This window comes from Astyanax mexicanus, chromosome 9 (assembly GCF_023375975.1).
Source record: "Astyanax mexicanus isolate ESR-SI-001 chromosome 9, AstMex3_surface, whole genome shotgun sequence".
In the NCBI taxonomy this organism is placed as follows: Eukaryota; Metazoa; Chordata; class Actinopteri; order Characiformes; family Acestrorhamphidae; genus Astyanax; species Astyanax mexicanus.
In genome coordinates, this window is record NC_064416.1 from 38644420 (window position 1) to 38663742 (window position 19323).

Here is a 19323-nt window from a genome sequence, read left to right on the forward strand (position 1 = left end):
CAAACATTTGAATAAATTGTGTTTTGTTTTTCTTCAAAATAAATCTATTTAGATAAAAATGTTGCTGAAAAAATTAAACTAACAAATTTATCATTCAGCCTAGAGGCAGCCAGGACATTGTGTACGATACGGCATGTGCCATACCATATCGTACACAAAATTTATCGTGAACATTGCTATATATGCTGAGCGATATTATACCCTGAAATATGTTGCCATATCACCCACCCCTAATTATCACATCAGGGTACCACTTTTTTGCTGCTTTCAAGCATATAATCATATAATATACACTTATATATCATATATTTGCCAACTTCTATATCTACTAGTGACAAGTTATATCTGTTCAGTATAATTTATTTTACTTTAATACTGGATATATGGAGATATATGGAGTGCATTATTAGTATCATGACATTCTGGATCATTGACTTCTGTTACAAATCTGATAAAAATCTTGTATTTTTTATATATCTTAGTAAGGAGTGTGCCATTTCATATCGTATGCAATAATAAAATGTAATTTTAGAAATATTTTTTTTATTTGTCATATCGCCTTGAGTATCGTTATCATAAAAATACCTTGAAATATTGTGATACTATTTTAGGGCCATATCGTCCACCCCTAGTGACCAGACAAGACAATTTACTCTCATTCTACAATTATCTTGACTGTTCTTAGTTTCAGTTTTAAAAATGTTTGTTAACTTCCATTGATTATAGTCAATTAAACATAATTAAATATTTTTAATCCTTGTTTATTGTCAGCACATGGCTACGCTTAAAAAATGAGGGTCACTTTAAATGTTCAATGTTTTGTCTGAGTAAAAATAAAGGTTGATTGACTGTTCAATTGATTGAATGGCTATGTCATACATATAAAATGAACAAATGTATATTGCATAGTTTAAAACGGTATAGCTGCAGTAAATTTATTAAATAAGTCTGATATGTATGGGTTTGCATTTTGGGATTGGGGAAAGAAGTAAAAAAGCAAAATTCTGACCCCAAACATGTTTTTGCTAAAAAACACACTTACCAATCTGTGGTAAAAATGCACAGCTCTGATTTCACCCCTTTAAGAGTCAGTATGCTTACACTGCTTGCTCCAGGGTGGTTTTCTGAATGTATACAAAGACAGAGGCTCTTACCAGCCAAGGCCAGAAGCAGCTCTCCCAGACTCTGCTGATACAGATCCAGCGTTTCGTAATCCTCCAACCCACAATCCTCCTGTAGGGCACAGAGCATTACAACTAGAGGACCCTCTCAAAACAGCCATTATTAGCATTGTACTAATGGCAGTCACCTTGGCTACAGCAGCGGCGGCTAAATCCAGTGCGGTAAGTAATCGCGGATGATCCTTAGACATTTCTAGAAGAGAGAAAAACAAACAAACAGTCTGAATGGCTCACCAAACAAAGGGTGTATAATTCATTAGAGTCTAATACATGTACCAGAGGTTTCAGTCCAAGACACCCCAGCTGCAGACCACTTTAGAACTGGCCCAGTGACCCCAACGTTCTTCAGCAAACAGCTATAGTCTAATGTTGGCAATAAGAGATTTGGGTTTGCTTTACAATTGCTGTAGCTTCACTAATCCCAACTAATTCCATGTTTTTTTTTTTTTGTCTTCGTCTTGCCCACTGGTTTTACCAAATTTATTAGACAAAAATGAATTTAGCTTATTATTCTTTTAACCTGCAATTCATGAGCACAGACTTGTATCAGTTTGTGTTTAATTTAACTATCTGACACTGGCCAGATTTACTCAGACTGGCCACTGAACAGTAAGAACTTCACATTTTAATACATATTTGATCAAACATTTTAGCCAGGACTATATGCTGCATTTTTGTATATCTTCTAGTAGTGACAATCGCTTTAAAAAAAAAGAGAAAAAAAATCTGATTAATCACACCAATATTCTGTTCAGACATAACCTTCTTTAATAGTGGATATTTAAATGCAAATAAAAGAGCCAATGCAAGATTGGCAAAACAGCATTAAATTTATACTACGAAAAATATATATGGGCTTAAAAATGATTGTATTCATCACAATATGCTGTAACATGATGTAAAAAGAAATATTTTTTTACTTTAAAATAATGTTTCAGGGAAGTCTTAATAGTTGAATGTGTTTTATGGTTTAAGTTTAAAAGAGAGTTTTAAAGAGGTGTGTGTCTCCATATTTCGCTACCTTCTGAATGTCCCTGTAACAAAGCTGTGTTTACACTGCTAAATACTGCATAAATGATAAAAACTGCTAATATGTCACCGTATGATCTGTAAACTTGGTAACATTATTAATTTACATAAAAAATGAAGGTGTTAAACTTTCCAGATGGATTGCATGCTTTATCAATGACGAGTGCTGGATGTTAATCTACAGATTTTTCTCCTGAAAACTGTTTATTTGAGTGAGTAAAGCACTTCAGTAAGCTTAGATTTCCCTGATTTCCACTAAGGCTGGGTGCAGCAGCTTTAGCACTAGCGCTAGCAAGTGCCCCCCTACAGCGCCACACTGAGGAACCCTAAGTTTTCTGGTAAGCCATGGCTCTATCAGCTAGTGGTTTGTCTCAATGCGCAGGCTACAGTCCCATATACACACCTCTGAACGGCGAAAGAGCTAGAGCTTAGCGTTGTTAGCGGCTAATGCTAGTGTTGCTGGTAAAATCCATACATGAAGTTCACTGGATTATAAGGTGCACTAACGATTTGGAGGAAAATTAAAGGATTTTAAGTGTGCCTTATAATGCGAAAAATATGGTAATTGAAATGTAAAAGTATGAAGGAGTTTAATTAAAACTCAGTTTTTAAGTGACTCCACCAAACACTACATTTGAATAAAACCTTCTTTTTTTAAAGTTACTGAGTCTCTCTTACTCTCATAGTAAGTCTTATTCATGCTCACTATTAAATGCAAAGCATGCTGTCCACATGCTGCATTCATTGGTGCACATTGGAGTTTTACAGATATGAAAGGAATAGTGCAATATTAGTGGAAATCATGGGGGGCAGTGTAGCCAGTTGTTCAAGGGAAAATTACCACTGCCATATGGACACGGCAAAGAAGAAATTCTGGCAGAACTTTTTTTTAAGAGTTCACATCACCATCTATATCACAGCCTCTCTCTTCTTTTTTTGTAGTAAGTACGTTTTCCTGACCTTCACAGCTGATGCCATGTTTGTAGATGTCAGAAACATTTGAGTATGACCTGCCCTCTAGTGGATATACTGCTTAACACCCATGCCGATGTAAAGGATGCATAGAAGTATGCGGACAATGACTGTAGCATCCATTGTCTGAGAAGAACACTCCCTTTTGTACATACAGGGGGCATAAATGAGCCTTTAGTCCCATTTAGACTTGGGTTTGACCTTCCTTTGTCCACTAATAGGTTTAGGCAATTTCGAGTATCTTGGCCTCTATAAAACAGGCTAATATCAATCATATTTACCCCTTAATATATCCCTGGATGACTTTGCTCTCTCAAAGCTGATTCTGTTGTCTGAAGCCACCAGAGCTTTGAGTTCTTCAGCTCGAGACACGTACTGGTTGACCTGTGAGAGGGTTAAAATTGAGTTCGATATTGACATTCGACTGCTGCTGTACTCACAAGCTTCATTAATTACAATCTATAACTGCATTACTCTGTATAAAGACATGTATAAAGCCATGAGCTAGAGTCCATCATGCTTAAAACAGTATTTTACTCACCTTTTGTCTCAGGACCTCTTTTCTCTGTCTGTCTGTCTCATCTGTGGAAAGAATAATAAAGCTTGATTGACTGATAGAACAACGATTACGTGAAATTAAGGCAATGATTCACCCCAGAAGCATCAAGAAAGGCAATGAGATACAGTCTTGTACATCAATCAGAGAACAAAAAAGCTGTCTGTAAACTAATCTGAGCAATAAATAATTAAATACTGAAATGATGAAGTCTACTGTTAATGGGGGGGTGGAGCTGGCAGAAGTGAAACAGCACAACTGGCACAAAAATACAAGATGTGAAATTTTACCTGCTCTGTTTACCTACGTGGGATTGGGCAGGGTTAAAAGCTGTACTGCAGCCAACCACCAGAAGGCGTAAGAGACTTTTTGGCTTCACTTTTCAACCGCTGTAGTGCAATCCACCCTTATATACAGTCTATGGTTTTGGAACTCTGCCCAGAACCTGATTAAGACTGTGTGTGTGCACATTTTCTGGAATCTTCTGAAATGTCAGAGTGCAGAGCTCCACGTCTGGAGGACCACACCGCCACACGGATTAGCGTTTTCCTCACATACACATTGTCAGAGTGCAACGTAATTCCCTTCAGCTGCTGTATTTCTGGGATCGTGTTTATACAGCAGGGAAACATTAGAAGGTAGAACAGAAGTGCCACCATCCCCAACAACACCCCGTAAGTCAAGTCTCCACTGACATTTTCATCTGCATCCTTCTGAATGTCACAGTTTCCACTCTGGTGCACGATGACTTGACTGGCATGTTGTTTCGCTGTGGGTTGGTTTCGCAAAACAACTTGTTGTGTATCACCCAGAGGAATGTCTCCAGGGTGACATTTCAATTGAAAGAAGGCCAGCACTAGGGCATATTTTTGAACCTCTTCATGAATATATCCTTTAATCCCAAATGTTACATGACTTTTGCTACACTCTATGGATCACTATTCATTAGAGCGCTAACAACTATTTGGTGTAATCAACAACATCGACTAAATACACTGTGACTGGACTACACCCTGTGGGTGGGGTAATGGGCTCACAGTCCATGTCTCAAAATGTAAACACATCAGATAAGGGACAAGACAACACCCATACTCTCTGTACATCAGCTCCATATCTATTTAACTGTATGCTTAGCTTTTAAATCATATATATAGTGCTTTCTGCTTTCTTTGCAGTGATAGACAGAAAAGTTACCACAAGCTGCAGCCAGGGTTGCCAAAGTCTATCAAAAATCCACCCAATAGCCAATATCTAAGTTCACAATACAGTACATTTTAATTTTGAACAGTTTGCGATTAAGGCCTTTTTGCACCTGCGATAAATACAAAAGTATCCAAATAAACTCAAATTATGACCTTTGAATTTTCAAATGTGACTATCTAACAAGACCAATTAGACGGGAAATCCACAAGCCACTCTGCTGAAGTACAGCGTTATACAGGAGGTTCAGTTTTTTCAGCACTACTAGAACAGTATTAGCATTAGCCACTAACCACACTAAGCGCTAGCTCTTTCACCATTCAGAGGTGTTATCGGCCTGTAGCTTGCAGCTAACCCTGGCTAGCACTGCTGGAGCAGCATTAGCATTACCCACTAACTGCAGTGCTAAGTGCTAGCTCTTTCGCCATTCAGAGGTGAGTATATGGGAGTGTAGTCTGCATGTTTACCGTGTGAAAGCAATCTACTACGATAGTTAATACGATACGATATGATAGTTAATTGCCCTGGCTTACCAGAACACTCAGGATTCCTCAGTATAATGCTGTCGGGCAGCATTAGCTGCTAACCATGGCTAGAACTAGCGGTAAGCTGCTAATGCTAATGCTGCTGCACCCAGCCTTAGTGGAAATCTGGAAATTGATGCTTACTGTAAATAAACAGCGCTTTATTCACCCAAATAAACCGTTTTAAGGAGAGAAATTTGTGTGGATTAACATCCAGCACTCGTTTGACTTTAAAAATAATGTTTTTTTAAGAATTACAGTTTTGTTTACTTACCCTAGCTTAACTTCACAGGTCTCGATTAGAAGGAAAACATGGCGACACCCCTGCTCCTTACTAGTTTTGCATAATGCGCTTTATAATACGGTGTGCCTTATGTATGACAATAGACCAAAAAACAGACATTTATTGTTAGTGCGTAATAAAAAAAACATATGGTAAGTATGTCAGCTATTAAAATATCTTTCAAAAATGGTCCAGGGCACTAAAAGTTTAGCTGTCAAGATGCAGTAAAACATGCATGGCATGCAAAGTAATGCAGACTAACTATGAAGTTCCTAAATTATACCAGAGGGAAAAAGCCGGAAACCACTAGTGCTTTTAAGAAAACCATATTTACCATACTTGTGCTGATAAATATATGGAATTTAACTTGTAACAGATTCATAGAGGAAAGGAGTGGAATACGAATTGTAGATGCCAAATACAGGACGGAGATAAAGAAAAGCCGCACTGCTGCTAACATCTTAACTGTAGTAGGACATTACCAGCTAGAAAGTGTGGAAACTCTCCCCTTTCCTAAATGACCACCTGCTCACCAATGGCCTGAAAGAGCTCTAAATGAGGTTTGAAAAAGTGTGAAGAACCATTTCCAACCTTATGCTCTCAACCGCCTGACCCCCCTCCCCCACACTTTTGTTCTCTCACCTCTGACCTGGATCTTCTCATCAGTATGCAATGTGTCACAAGACTCTTCAGACAACAAAAGGTGGAAAATAAATCTATGGGCCCAGCCTTAGTCTCTCCACCCACCCCAGGTCCAGAGACCTATGCTAGAATTCTGTTTGTGCCCTTCAGCTTGTTTTTTAAACACTGTTGTGCCAAAGCTCCTGCAGGTCAAACTGTCCAAGCCATCAGTGTCAGTTCCCATCAACTGGTGGATCAGGGGTTTCCTGACCAACAGGAGGCTGAAGGTGTGACAAGGAAAACCCTCATTACTGTCACCCAGTCTTCACACCGACAACTACATTTCCAAGGAACCATCTGTGAAGATCCTGAAGCTTAAGAATGACGTCCAAAAGTGACAAGCGTGCTTCAGAAAGGAAGCTGAATAGCCCTCACTCTGGCATTAACATGGTCCCAATAGGCCATATACAGTATTATCTTCTCCAAAGAGTCTTATTCTATTGGCAGAACTTCTCTTCAAGCAGTAGATAAACTGTGTTTGTGTGTGCATTTGAACGTCTGCGTCAGCATTGGGTGCAATTTAGAAGAATAGAATGCATTTATTAGATTAGAAGTTGTGTCCACAAACATTTGGACATATAGTGAACCCTTTGTTTATGGTGTGAGTTGTGGTAATAATCAAAACTTACTGCAGCCCAGAACTTTACAAAACATCATACTTTTCCCAGAAGACGCCAACTCAAGGTAATGACGATGATGATTTAAAAAACTATGGGCCCTATCTTATCGTATCACACTGCACAAGGTGTGTTGCAATGGAACTTATTTCTGCTAATTTCTGGTGTTTTGCTATCTTGGCCAGGGAAAACACATGTGCTCCACTTGTTGAAATGAACCTAGACTACAGTCATCGGTCACATGTTCATTGCTATCTTGGCAACACATGTACACCCCACGCTCGTTACTCACACAAGAACATGCAGCAGTGCACAAACACAACTTTTTACATCCATAATAAACAAAATACTAAATAAATTACCATTGCTGTTCCTGTAAATTACCTGCTTGCATACCTGCACAGTATGAATGCGCTGCTGTGTGTCCTCTGCTGTTTTAAAATAGCAATTAACCAATCAAGTCAGAGCATACCTGGCTCTTAAAGGGAATGCAAGTGACACGCTGATTGTTTTTTTTACATTACAACCAGAACACACTCATGATTATTTAAGAGAATTAGTACATGCCTTTTAAGTGTTTCGAGGTGCGCATGGCATACTTTTCCCGTTGTTATGATAGCAAAGACACACTGACTCCCTAAATCAAGCTGCAATGAGTGGTTGATTACTCATCTATAGATCACTAATATAGGGCCCTATAAGCAGAATATTTTTGAATTAATTTATAGGTAGGGTCAATTATATATATAGAGTCAGTTCCCTAAACAGGGGTTAAGCTTAGTGGTGGATTATATTTTGTCTCTGGCCAATGAAAAACATGCATCTCCAAAGTAGCGACTTTACAGGAAAGAGATAAAACCTTCCTAACTTTTGATGGAAGCTAATTTTGGAGAATTTCCATTGGTCCACTCATCAAATTGTGACACAGTGTACAGGACAGTTTGTGTGGTCAAATTATTCAATAATTACAAAAATCAACAAAATGGAGTTACTTTTCATTCATTCAATGGAAAATCTCCATTCAAAATGCTGTTTAGTCTATGACTAGACTTAATCCCTTTCCATGAAGCTGCTGAAGTGTAAGGTCTACGGTAAACTTAACTTAGTCTGCATCTCCAAAAGTGCCCAAACACAACATACTACATATTTACTCACTAAATACATTAGAACTCTCCACATTTAAATGACATCTAGACATTTAAATGGCTTTTAAATCTCATGTTTAGCTGTTTCTATTGTTTTTAGAGACTGAGGACATAAATAATCGCTGACTAATCGAAAAAAATAATCATCAGATTAGTCGACTACCAATATATTTATTAGTAGCAGCCCTGGTTACAATTAACGTTAATAGAATGTTCAATCTGTTAAGTTTTCTCTAATCTCCAGAGCAGAGTTATAAGGACAAACCAGCCTCAAGTCAGTGGCTCTTACAGTGGATGGCAGGTACAAAGTGCTCCAGAGCGCTGCAGTACAGAGACAGAGCAGCTGCTCGTTCACCCTCCTGATCCTTCTGCACGGCCCGCAGAACCAGCTCCTTCTGAGGAAGCAAGAGTGAGAGAGGGGAGAGAGAAGGAGAGAAAGTTTTTTTTCTTCTTTAGAGAAAGTGGTATTTAGTCTTTTTTACCACACAGATCTAACCAGCATTCACATAGCTGTGTATGGATGTAATTACAGGCCTTGTATTTAGGCTGAAATGTAAATGCATAAGCAAACAAGACAAACACAGTCTGAAACACCATTATCCTCTCAGCCAGGGTCTGTCGAGCCTCTGCATGCAGCCCAACAGCTGTTTCACACATGGGCAGAGAGGAGGGTGTGCTGCAATCAAACCCTTCACATCATTAGAATGACTTACTGTACAACAAACAAGATGATCTGCTGGTGGATGTGACGGTTTAAACACCACACCCACACCCACACCCCCCCACACACACACACACACACACACTTACTGCCTTGCCCAGGCTCTCGGCGCTGGGCATGTGCTCCAGGTCAACAAACGGATGCAGAAAGAACTCCTCAAAAGAAATGCGAGAGTCTGGGTCTCTGTCCAGCAGCCTGAGCAACAAATCCCGGCAGTCTCTGGACACTCTGGCACCGGCTGGCAGCTTAACACACACACAAACACATGCACACAGTTTCAGAGGCAGGGTAACATGACCATATTTCGTAATTCAGGTGTTCAACAATTGCTTGGTCCACTATTCAGAGAAGCTGCTTCGTTAAAGTATCTAAGAAGTAATGGAAGCCACTGATTAGCACTGTGCAGACTGCATGCCTAAATTATTACCCATTACCTTATAGAGATGGTTGGATGTGTTCTGATCAGAGGTGAAAAGTAACAAATTACACTTACTCACGTTACTGTAATTAAGTAGATTTTATGAGTAATTTGTAATTATTGAAATTTTACTTTTATTCAAGTAGATTTTGACACGTAATTTACTTCGCTACATTGGATAACTCCCCGTTACTGAGTAAAAAAATAAATGCTGGGAAAAAAAAAAACAATTGTCTGAATTAAAAAACAAAAAATAGAACCAATACGCGACGTGATTTGTTTTCCGCATTTCCATAAATGTACAATCCCTACTCTCTCCCGCGTGCTGCTGCAGCGGAGAAATGCCTCATAATGTTCCCTGTGTTTATGTTACGCTGATTTTATCACACACAGTTTGCGCTGAGTTTTGTTCTCCATGGCAGCGCAGCTAAACTTTTCACAGCAGTGTTTATTACGGTTAGCAGGAGAGACGCTGTGTGAATCAGTGTGGCAGTGTACTTTTTTTTTTTTTTTTTTTACATTATTTAATGTTTTTAATGATAATTTCTTAGGTTTTTATTGGGAACATTAAACAATCTGCTTGAATGTTAAAAAAAAACATGTAAATAGAAGTTAAAGCATAGCAATGGCAAGTTAAAAAATAATAATGAACGGTAAAACTATAAAAATACAGTTATACCTATATGATTGTTGTACATTTTTTTTACATCAAATAATTAAAAGTAACTATGTAACTTTTACTCAAAGTACATTTTTTTGAGTACTTTTTTACTTTTACTCGAGTAGATTTTTAGATGGGTACTTTTACTTACTTTGCTTTTACTAATTTTAGCAAAGTAAAGGTACAAAGGTACTTTTACCTAATTACAATTTTCAGTACTTTTTCCACCTCTGGTTCTGATGCTATATATGTATTTTACACTGTAATTTAAGAGAAAGAAATGTTTTACCTCAATAGGCTGATCTCACCTCTATAGGTTTATCACTACGGATTTTCTCTTCAAGTTCAGCAAAGGAGCGGGATGCAAATGGCGCTCGGCCAAATAACGTCTCTGAGGGGCAAAACACACAAAAAATATATTGTACTAAACAATCAGACCCCATATTCAATATGATTCAGGAGTACTTTAAACACTGACCTGATGTAAACTAGATTCAGTCAACTGGCATTTTAAACAGTATAAAACTACAGAAGCAACCTTCAGACATCATGAAGGTCTTGCCTAACTGAATACACAAATGCCAAAGCATTGCATTCTACTTGTGTTTGGTTTTGCCTTTCAATTCAACTTCCAGAATATTAACAGGGAGGCTTTAGCTATGAATCAGAGGGTTTGTCCCAATCAACCACTAATCACTACAATTACTACTATCTGAGAAATTAGTAGTATATTCAATAAATAAAAGTGTCAAAGCTAACAGTACATGAATATCCGCAATACATTCTCAGAAGAGATTGTGTTTTAAATGTGATTATGAAGGACACCATTTTCCCACAATTCACAACAGTACAAGTGCAGTGTAAAAAGAATTACAGGGACACTCAAAAGTACCACTCAAAGGTCAATGTTTTTATTTTATTTTATTTTTTGATTCATTATTCATTCAGAGTATGAAGGAACTTATAATAAATCATATAATAACTTAAAAAATGTTGAACAAACCAAAATACTCTGTATAATACTCTGGGGTGTTGTTAATTTGCTGTTTTTGAGGCTGGTAACTCTGATGTACTAATTTTGTCCAACAGAGATAACTCTTGGTCTTTCTCTCTTGGGACAGTCATGATAAGTGCCAGTTTCATCATAATGTTTTTGATTGTCTTTCAGACTGCACCTGAGGATAATTTCTACTATGTTCTTCATATTTTAAGTAATTCATGTCATAATATGGATTAGAACATTAGTCAAATAGAGCTGTTCACTGTATACCTGTAACTCTACCTCTTCACAACTTTACAACTGATGCTCTCAAACACATTAAGAGACAAGAAATTCAATAATTAACTCTTGACAAGTTCAGCACAGCTGTTAACTGAAAGCCTGAATTCCAGGTGGCTTCCTCAAAGCTGACTAAGAAAAAACAGCCAAGATGTGCAAAGCTGACAATTAAACAAGAGATGCTACTTTGAAGAATCTAAAATATAAAACATATCTTTCTTTAACAGTTTTTATTTTAACAATTCTATACGTTCTATACGTTTTTCTTCATAGTTTAGACAACTTTAGTATTAATTTACAACAAAAACTGTTACTGTATGTTCGCTTAAGCACTTTCTGTTAGTACAAGACAGGTTAGTTCTCTTATACTTCATGTACTAACCTGCCAAACCTGCACTATTAAGATTAGTATATAGTGTATACTTTAAAATATCATAATGTGGTACACAATTGTGACGCAGACAGAAATAACACAGCACGCCCAATCCCGTCTCACCATATAGGATGACCCCTACAGACCAGAGGTCCACTCTGGCGTCATACTGTCGCCTGCACACCATCTCTGGAGCCATGTAGAGAGGAGAGCCCCTCAGAGCACTCTGCTCATCCCACGGAGACATGTACTGAGCAAAGCCGAAATCTATAAACAGAGAGAGAGAACCCTTTCAGACATGTACAGAGTATTTCCTTCAAAGTATCATAATTTACTAATACAAAAAATAAGAGACCACTTCAAAAATGTTAAGCTCCTTTGATTTTACAAAATTGGAAATCTCTGGAATATAATCAAGAGGAAGATGGATGATCACAAGCCATCAAACCAAGCTGAACTGCTTGAATTTTTGCACCAGGAGTAAAGGCATAAAGTTATCCAAAAGCAGTGTGTAAGACTGGTGGAGGAGGACATGCCAAGATGCATGAAAACTGTGATAAAAAACAGGTTTATTCCACCAAATATTGATTTCTGAACTATTCTGCAAATAAATGCTCTAAATGACAATATTTTTATTTGTGAATGTGGGAGAAACGTAGTCTATAGTTTATGGAATAAAACAATTTTCTTTTTACTCAAACATATACCTATAAATAGCAAACTCAGAGAAACTGATTTGGTCTCTTAATTTTATCCAGAGCTGTCCCCAAAAAACATGCAACGTTTTCAGAAAACAGAGATTGACAACCCTGATAACCCTGACTCAAAGGGTAAAGAAAATGCACAATGTCAATTGAAGATGCAATCATTACAAAAATGTCCATATGCAGTACCTGTTTGGACACACCTTATCGGCTTCACTTTGCTTTCTTTCATTTATGATTTTTTTTTACATTGTAAATGTAATATTGAAGACTATATTAAAGTTATACAAGAACACATGCTGAATTATACTGTAAACATAAAGTGTTAAACAAAACAGAATATGTTTTATACTTTAGATTCTTCTAAGAATAATTTTCTCAGTGTCTTGAAGGAGTTTCTGGAGGTGCTGAAAAATAGCTGCTGCTTTTTCTTCACGCTGTGAAGCTCCAACTCATCCCAAATCACCTCAAATCACCATCTCAGTTCATCAGCTTTGGATCGGGGGATTAATGTGGAGGATAAACACTTTTTTGTACAGTTTACTACATCATTCCTTATGTGTTCCTTTATTGATTTCATGTTTTTAATATAAAAACAAAATAAAAAAAATATTAAATGTGAAGGCATGTCCAAACATTTGACTAGTACTGTAATTTTATTCATTTGTAGGAAGAGGAAGTGGTAGCGATATTTACCTGCTAATTTCAGCACGCTGCCACTAAGTAGAATGTTCTGGGGTTTGAGGTCCAGATGGGAGATGTTCCTCTCATGGAGAAACTTCAGAGAGCAGGCTAGAGACACAGAAAAGTTCAATAAAAGCATTAGTGGGTGAAAATGGTAACAATAAAAGGTGTTTCTGTTCATAAAATGTCAGTAAACACTCAAACAAGGTGTTTATTGGCCAGGGATTAGGTCTGGTTTAAACAGGCCTTTTATAGAATCAACAAGAAGCAGAACAGCAGCGCCACCTGTTGGACAAAACCTTCCTCAGCATGCCTAAAATTGCTTTTAGTTTTTTGAAACAGGAATGTAGAAAAGCTGCACAGTGAAAAACTGAAATACTTAAAATAAAATAAAAAATAATTAAAAAAGGAAGGAAAAGGAAAAATGCTAAAAATATATATATATAATTTGGTCATATAATGGAAATAAACAACAGTTCAATTAAGATCCTCAAGAACTAGAGCGTCTAGTCAATCAGTCATCAATTAAGTGTTCAAAGTGTGCTTCTTTAGTATTATACTAGAGTTTTGAGGCTAATATAGTTCAAAAGTACTGTAAACTCATAACCATAGATTAGTGTCATAGATGCTGCATGCCTATATCTGGAGCTGGACTTCCTAGTGATCACTCACTCCAACCTTAAATGTGAAAATTGGCCCGGACTCACACTAACTGGGTCACAGCGCTTTCACTGAATTACAGTCCTACTAACCCTAATTTGTGAAAAGTATGTTACCTATCTGCTGTAGAAAACGTCTAGCCACTCTCTCAGGCAGGATCCGGCGGCTCCGGATAAAGCGGGACAGATCTCCCCCCGAGCACCACTCCAGAATGAGGTAGATATTCTCACTGTCCCACTGCAACACACACACACACACACACACACGTTTAACTGCAGCTCTACTTTAACCATTTCACTGATTTATAACTATGGTATGTAAAAATATTAAGTGCTGTGAAAATGTATTTACATATTTTATATATATATCTTGTTTCTGCTTTTTACTTCACTCTTTCTGATTATTAAACAAACATTAATATCATCCAAAGATAACCTAAATAAATACAAAAAGCACTTTTTAAATGATGATTTAAGCTAAAGTTTTGGGATTTAGGGCCCCTCAAATATTTCCAGTTACATCCAAAATCACGCCAAAATCAAGTCATTTAAATGCCCCACTAAAAGGCCCATTATTGTTGTTTTGCTTTTTTCTTCGGATTTTAAGCGCTCACGCAGGTGGGGGCGAGACTGGAAAAGTCACATGTCCTGCATTGTTTAATATCACAATATATATCGTCAAAAAAAAAAAAAAAACATTGTAATGTTAAACTTTTCCAAAATCGTGCAGCCCTAGTCCTGTGGGGTCCCGATCAATGAAGAACAGAATGAAAAGAGTGTAATAAATTGTACAGAGAAACAGATACAGGAATACTGTCTGTAATTATAAAACTACATAGTGTCTTATGCATTCAGTGGAGCTGATAATATGTACAATGGGTTTAGAAACAAGGAGATCGTCATAATAATATGCTTGATTGGTGTAAAGTTAAAAAATAAATGATTACACGAGAAAATACCCTTAAAACCCTTAGAGCTACTATAACAATCCACTTTTGTAATAGTTTTAAAATGTATGGCAAGATAAGTGTGTATAATACAATATGCCACACCATTGAAATGTACACAGGGATCTATTTCAGCTCCAGACACTGTGTTACACATCATGTAACAGGAACTGTGTACCTGGAAGTCTTTAAGCTGCACAATATGTGGGTGGCGCACTGTCTTCAGGATCTCTATCTCCGTCAGAAGGTTCTCCATAGAAGCTTTGTTCAGACTCTTCTTACTGACCACCTTCACGGCCACCGCCTCTCTGCTGTCAGTCTAAACAAACCAACAAACAAACAGTCTGTTCACACTTTGCTTCATGTACTTCTGGGAATCAGATCACAATTTGATTTCCCCCAAAATACTAATTGGATAATTTTACACAATGATTAGTGTGCTAACACAATAAAAATGGGTGGGTTCAGATATAAGGTGCTATCTTCTGAACTGTGCATCAGATCCAAATGTAAATACCTGGAAATACAAGCTGAAATGTTAATCTTTTAATGTCAAACCCAAATGTTTTCAGTCTACAGCAGAAATAAATGGATTGGACTCGCTGTTCCAATACTTTTGGATGGGACTGTATATCCATCTACAGTATGAACTCAAATATGTCAGATAACAGGAAGAGAAATTTCCATATCGTGCTGTCATGCAAAAACCTTTTATCTCCAAAATAATAACTTCGCAGCAGAAGGTGGAAAAACTTTTTAACATTCAATGGAAGTCAATGGATGAAGATTATATTCATTAATGTCACATTACATCATAAAACAAAAAACATTAAAAAAAAGTTTTTGCATTGAAATTGATGTTATTTAAAGTTGCATCAGAAAAACACATTTAAAACAACAGAAAAAAACGTACGAAATAACTGCTTCCCACCTGATTCAAGAAACGCTTGAAAAAAAAGCTCCCACTACTGGCCACTTGCCTTTACTTGTCTCACTGTCTACATAGCTCAGTAGTTTTAAAACTATTTAATATTGGCATAGTAAAACACAACAAAACTTAAATGCTATTGTTTTAATAAAAGCTTGCAATAAATGAAATATCACTAATAATAACACAAATATAAAACTGTAAAATAATTAAAAATACATGTAGAGTTAATTGAACTGTACCTTTAAATTGACTAAAATTAGACTAAATGTTTTGAATAAAATTGGACTACAATGTTTTCAGTTTTTATTGAATACAACTAGACTAAAACTAAGAACTAAATGACTAAAATCTATCAGACATTTAGGCAGAAGACTAAAACTAAGCAAATAGTGTGTGAATAGAGCAGGTCAGAGAATTCACATTGGGTTATATCATGTCTTACTACACAGGCCCCGCCCCTTTCCCAAACAACAGGGAGCATTTTCTGTAATGAGAATCCCCCTGACACAAATAATCCTCAGCTAAACGCTGCAGTCCTGATCTTCTGGACATTTTCTATAGTTCATAATGTGGAAACTGCACAATTTTTCTTATCAGTTGTATCAGATTGACAGTATTTCTATTATATATGATATAAGATATTTCATTTATGTGATAAAGAAGCATATCTTTAAAAAGAACTTTAAAAGATTCAGCCTTGGTATATATGTGTGAGCACATAACTAAAAAGTGCATCTATTGTAGGTTTGTAACTTTTGTAAGGAAAACAACTATTATGTTATTGATAATAAAATAGATGCTGAATCTTGAAAATGTTGCAGTCTAGTACTGTACAACTGTACAGATGAAATTGAGCAATTAAATTGGAATTACAATGCTGTCATTTTATGATTTAATATAATCATACACAATTGTTTCTTTATTAATAAGGGTCAATATGACTGGACTTTTGCACTTTGGATCCCAAAGTTATGACAATCCGTTTAGTAATGTTATTAATCTGTGTGTGTGCTTGTGCGGGTGTGAGTTGGCCTATGACAGATATATCAGCTATTTATATCTCTGTCAAAACAGCCACATCATAGCATTTCACACCCATACTCTTCAAAGACTGTCATGTGACCTAATAGGTTTCATTAAACTATGAATATGAATCAACCACAGAGTTTAAACCACAGGGTTTGACTCATTTAGTGCTGCAGACACTAACTGTATGTTTTACTCCATGTCATATCCAAATGTTTGTGAACACCTCTATTAATAAATATATTCAGCTACCCTTGTGAGAAGGAAGTATAGTTAAGAGCATTAAAATATGTTAAATTAGGTTAAGAATAAGCATCTTTTTAATATACTTAATGACAATACGCAAAGTAGTACATTTACAATATACTTAAAGTGTGTTAAAAATGATGTTTAAAATAACCCATTCTTAATTGTACTTGAGTTTGAAAAACGTATATGAAAAAAGCCCTCAAAAGCACAATCTAATACTTTTAAGTTGTATTTAAATATAGGTCAATTACAACTGATATATACTTAAAGGAAAACTCTAGTGGAAAATGGACTTTTGTTGTAGTAAAACATGATAAAAGTACAAACCTTTGATGAATAGCACATCTCCGTTCTCCCACAGCGTTCCGAGATCCAAAAATTGAAAATCCGGAAAATGAAATGAAAATGAAATCTGGAAAGCCTTGACATTTTAAACGAGGCATTAATAACTTAAAAAGGTGCACAAGAAGCTGATGCCAGCTGCTACACTATGCGGAGTCTATGTATATAGCAGCCGGTGCCATGAGTAATGGCGGCGCTTGGAGCTGAAGTTAGCATTATGGGTAAACAGTGTTTTTAATAAGCTTCTTGGGCACTTTTTAAGTTATTAATGCCTTGTTTTAAATGTCAAGGCTCTCCAGATTCTAACAAGGAGGTGTAGAGCTACTTTGAGCCTGAATAATGGTGGAAAAGCGATTTATCAGGGCAAATTAAGCCTGTGTCACCCAGTCTGAAGGGTGTTTAAACAAACTGTTAAAATTTCTGGATCTTGGAACACTGTGGGAGAATGGAGGTGTGCTATTCATCAAAGGTAAGTACTTTTTTATCATGTTTTACTACAATAAAAGTTAACATAAACCTACTGGCTGTGTAAGGGTTGTAAGAAAATATCAATATATCAAAGTATCATAATATTTTGTTTTGTAATTTTGTACTGAATCTTAAAAACGAATCGAATTATTAGTTTACATGTGAAGATTGTTGTCAGACATAGGTTCATTTTGTGTTGTGTTTTGTCGTTACCCCTGTATTATGATACATATCGTATAGCCATGTTCTTGCAAATACACAGCCCTAATTGGCAGCGTACTTCATACCAGGAATGGGATAGAGGGGTATAGAGCCCCCTCCCCCCTTACCCCACCCCCCACAGCATCAAGTGTTCCATGATGCTCCATCCCATACTTTTGGGTTGACTTCACTAGCTTCTACAGTGAGTGAGCACAATCAAATCCTCACACCAAAAAGTGCAAAACCACAGTATATATTCAGTGTTTTCTCTGAAATCAAGCCTAATAAGAGTCAGTATTCCTCATTTACTCATTTACTGGCTGCTGGCAGGGCTTTAGGCTAGATGTAACACTAGTATTTTACTCTAGATATAAGAATCTGATTGCATTCATCTAAATTAGCAGCACCTCAGTCATTCCGCCACTCCAGCTCATTGCAGAAGTAGCAGATTGAGCTCAATCATTTCAGAAAACACAGTTCCACACAGTTCCACTGCCCTACAGCCCAATGCTGGGAGATTAAAGCTTTCTATCGAAAGCTTGCCACTGGGAATTGAGCTGTGTGCACAGAAATCACACATGTGTCAGCAGTGGGCACATTTTAAAGCAGTGAAAGCAGCTCTAAGTAGAAGCACTGTCTAAATATTGGATATGTTTCTCAAACATGGGCCTATTTAAACTATATCCCACCCACCTTCCTGTAGGCTTTGTAGACGGTAGCATAGGTGCCACTCCCAAGTTTCTCAGTCAGAATGAAGTCAGCGAGCTTCGGTGGGGCAAAGCTCGAGGCCATGCTTCCCTGGACAGGACACATCCACCAGCTCCTGCCAAGATCCAGATACATAAATACACTACATTACACAGTGCTGGACAGTAATGAAGTACATGTAATCCCACTGTACTTAGTAGCTTGTACTTTAGTATTTACATATAATTTCAATACATTTCAAACTCATATTTATTACATTTTACTCAAATACATTATCAAAATGACTACAAATACAAATAATGATTAATTCAATACAATATGTTAAATCTGTAGTTCCTTTCAGTTTATGTGTGTATAAAATGCTTTTGTGTTCTCTTTAAATAAAATCATTTTTTTCTTAGTAAGATTTCTTTAAAAAGCAACCGCAAAGTCTCAAAATGAGTGAAGTAAAACTGAGTCTCTTCTAAGTAAGACTAAGTAAGATAATTATTTCATAAATAATCTAACTCTTACAGTGCTTAGAAAGACAAAAAACTCTTATCAGGGGAGAAAAAAGATTTATTGCTTTAAAATTAGAATTTGACTTGCTAAGATTGCTATGGTTCCATCACGCTGTGGGGCTGTGTGATCAGTGCAGGTACTGGGAATCTTGTTAAGTTAAGAATCGCATGGATTCCAGTCAATATCAGCAGATTCTTAAGAACAGTGTTGAAGAATCAGTGAGAAAGTTAAAGCGCTGGGGCTGGATCCTTCAACAAGACAAC

General features: G+C 36.8%; 1 protein-coding gene across 2 annotated transcripts in view; it reads right to left on the reverse strand.

The window, feature by feature from the left end:
- ulk3 (unc-51 like kinase 3) overlaps positions 1 to 19323 on the reverse strand; it is a 32679-nt gene that overhangs the window by 12428 nt on the left and 928 nt on the right. For both annotated transcript variants that reach the window (XM_007251844.4, XM_007251846.4), the window contains exons 2-13: positions 18545 to 18674; positions 14813 to 14953; positions 13805 to 13925; positions 13041 to 13136; positions 11764 to 11907; positions 10297 to 10379; positions 8999 to 9154; positions 8478 to 8583; positions 3724 to 3764; positions 3464 to 3566; positions 1310 to 1374; positions 1155 to 1233 (exon numbers count right to left, since the gene is read on the reverse strand). In XM_007251844.4, coding sequence (XP_007251906.2) covers positions 1155 to 1233; positions 1310 to 1374; positions 3464 to 3566; positions 3724 to 3764; positions 8478 to 8583; positions 8999 to 9154; positions 10297 to 10379; positions 11764 to 11907; positions 13041 to 13136; positions 13805 to 13925; positions 14813 to 14953; positions 18545 to 18664 — 1255 coding nt within the window. In that variant the 5' untranslated portion in view covers positions 18665 to 18674. The remainder of the gene's footprint in view (positions 1 to 1154; positions 1234 to 1309; positions 1375 to 3463; positions 3567 to 3723; positions 3765 to 8477; positions 8584 to 8998; positions 9155 to 10296; positions 10380 to 11763; positions 11908 to 13040; positions 13137 to 13804; positions 13926 to 14812; positions 14954 to 18544; positions 18675 to 19323) is intronic.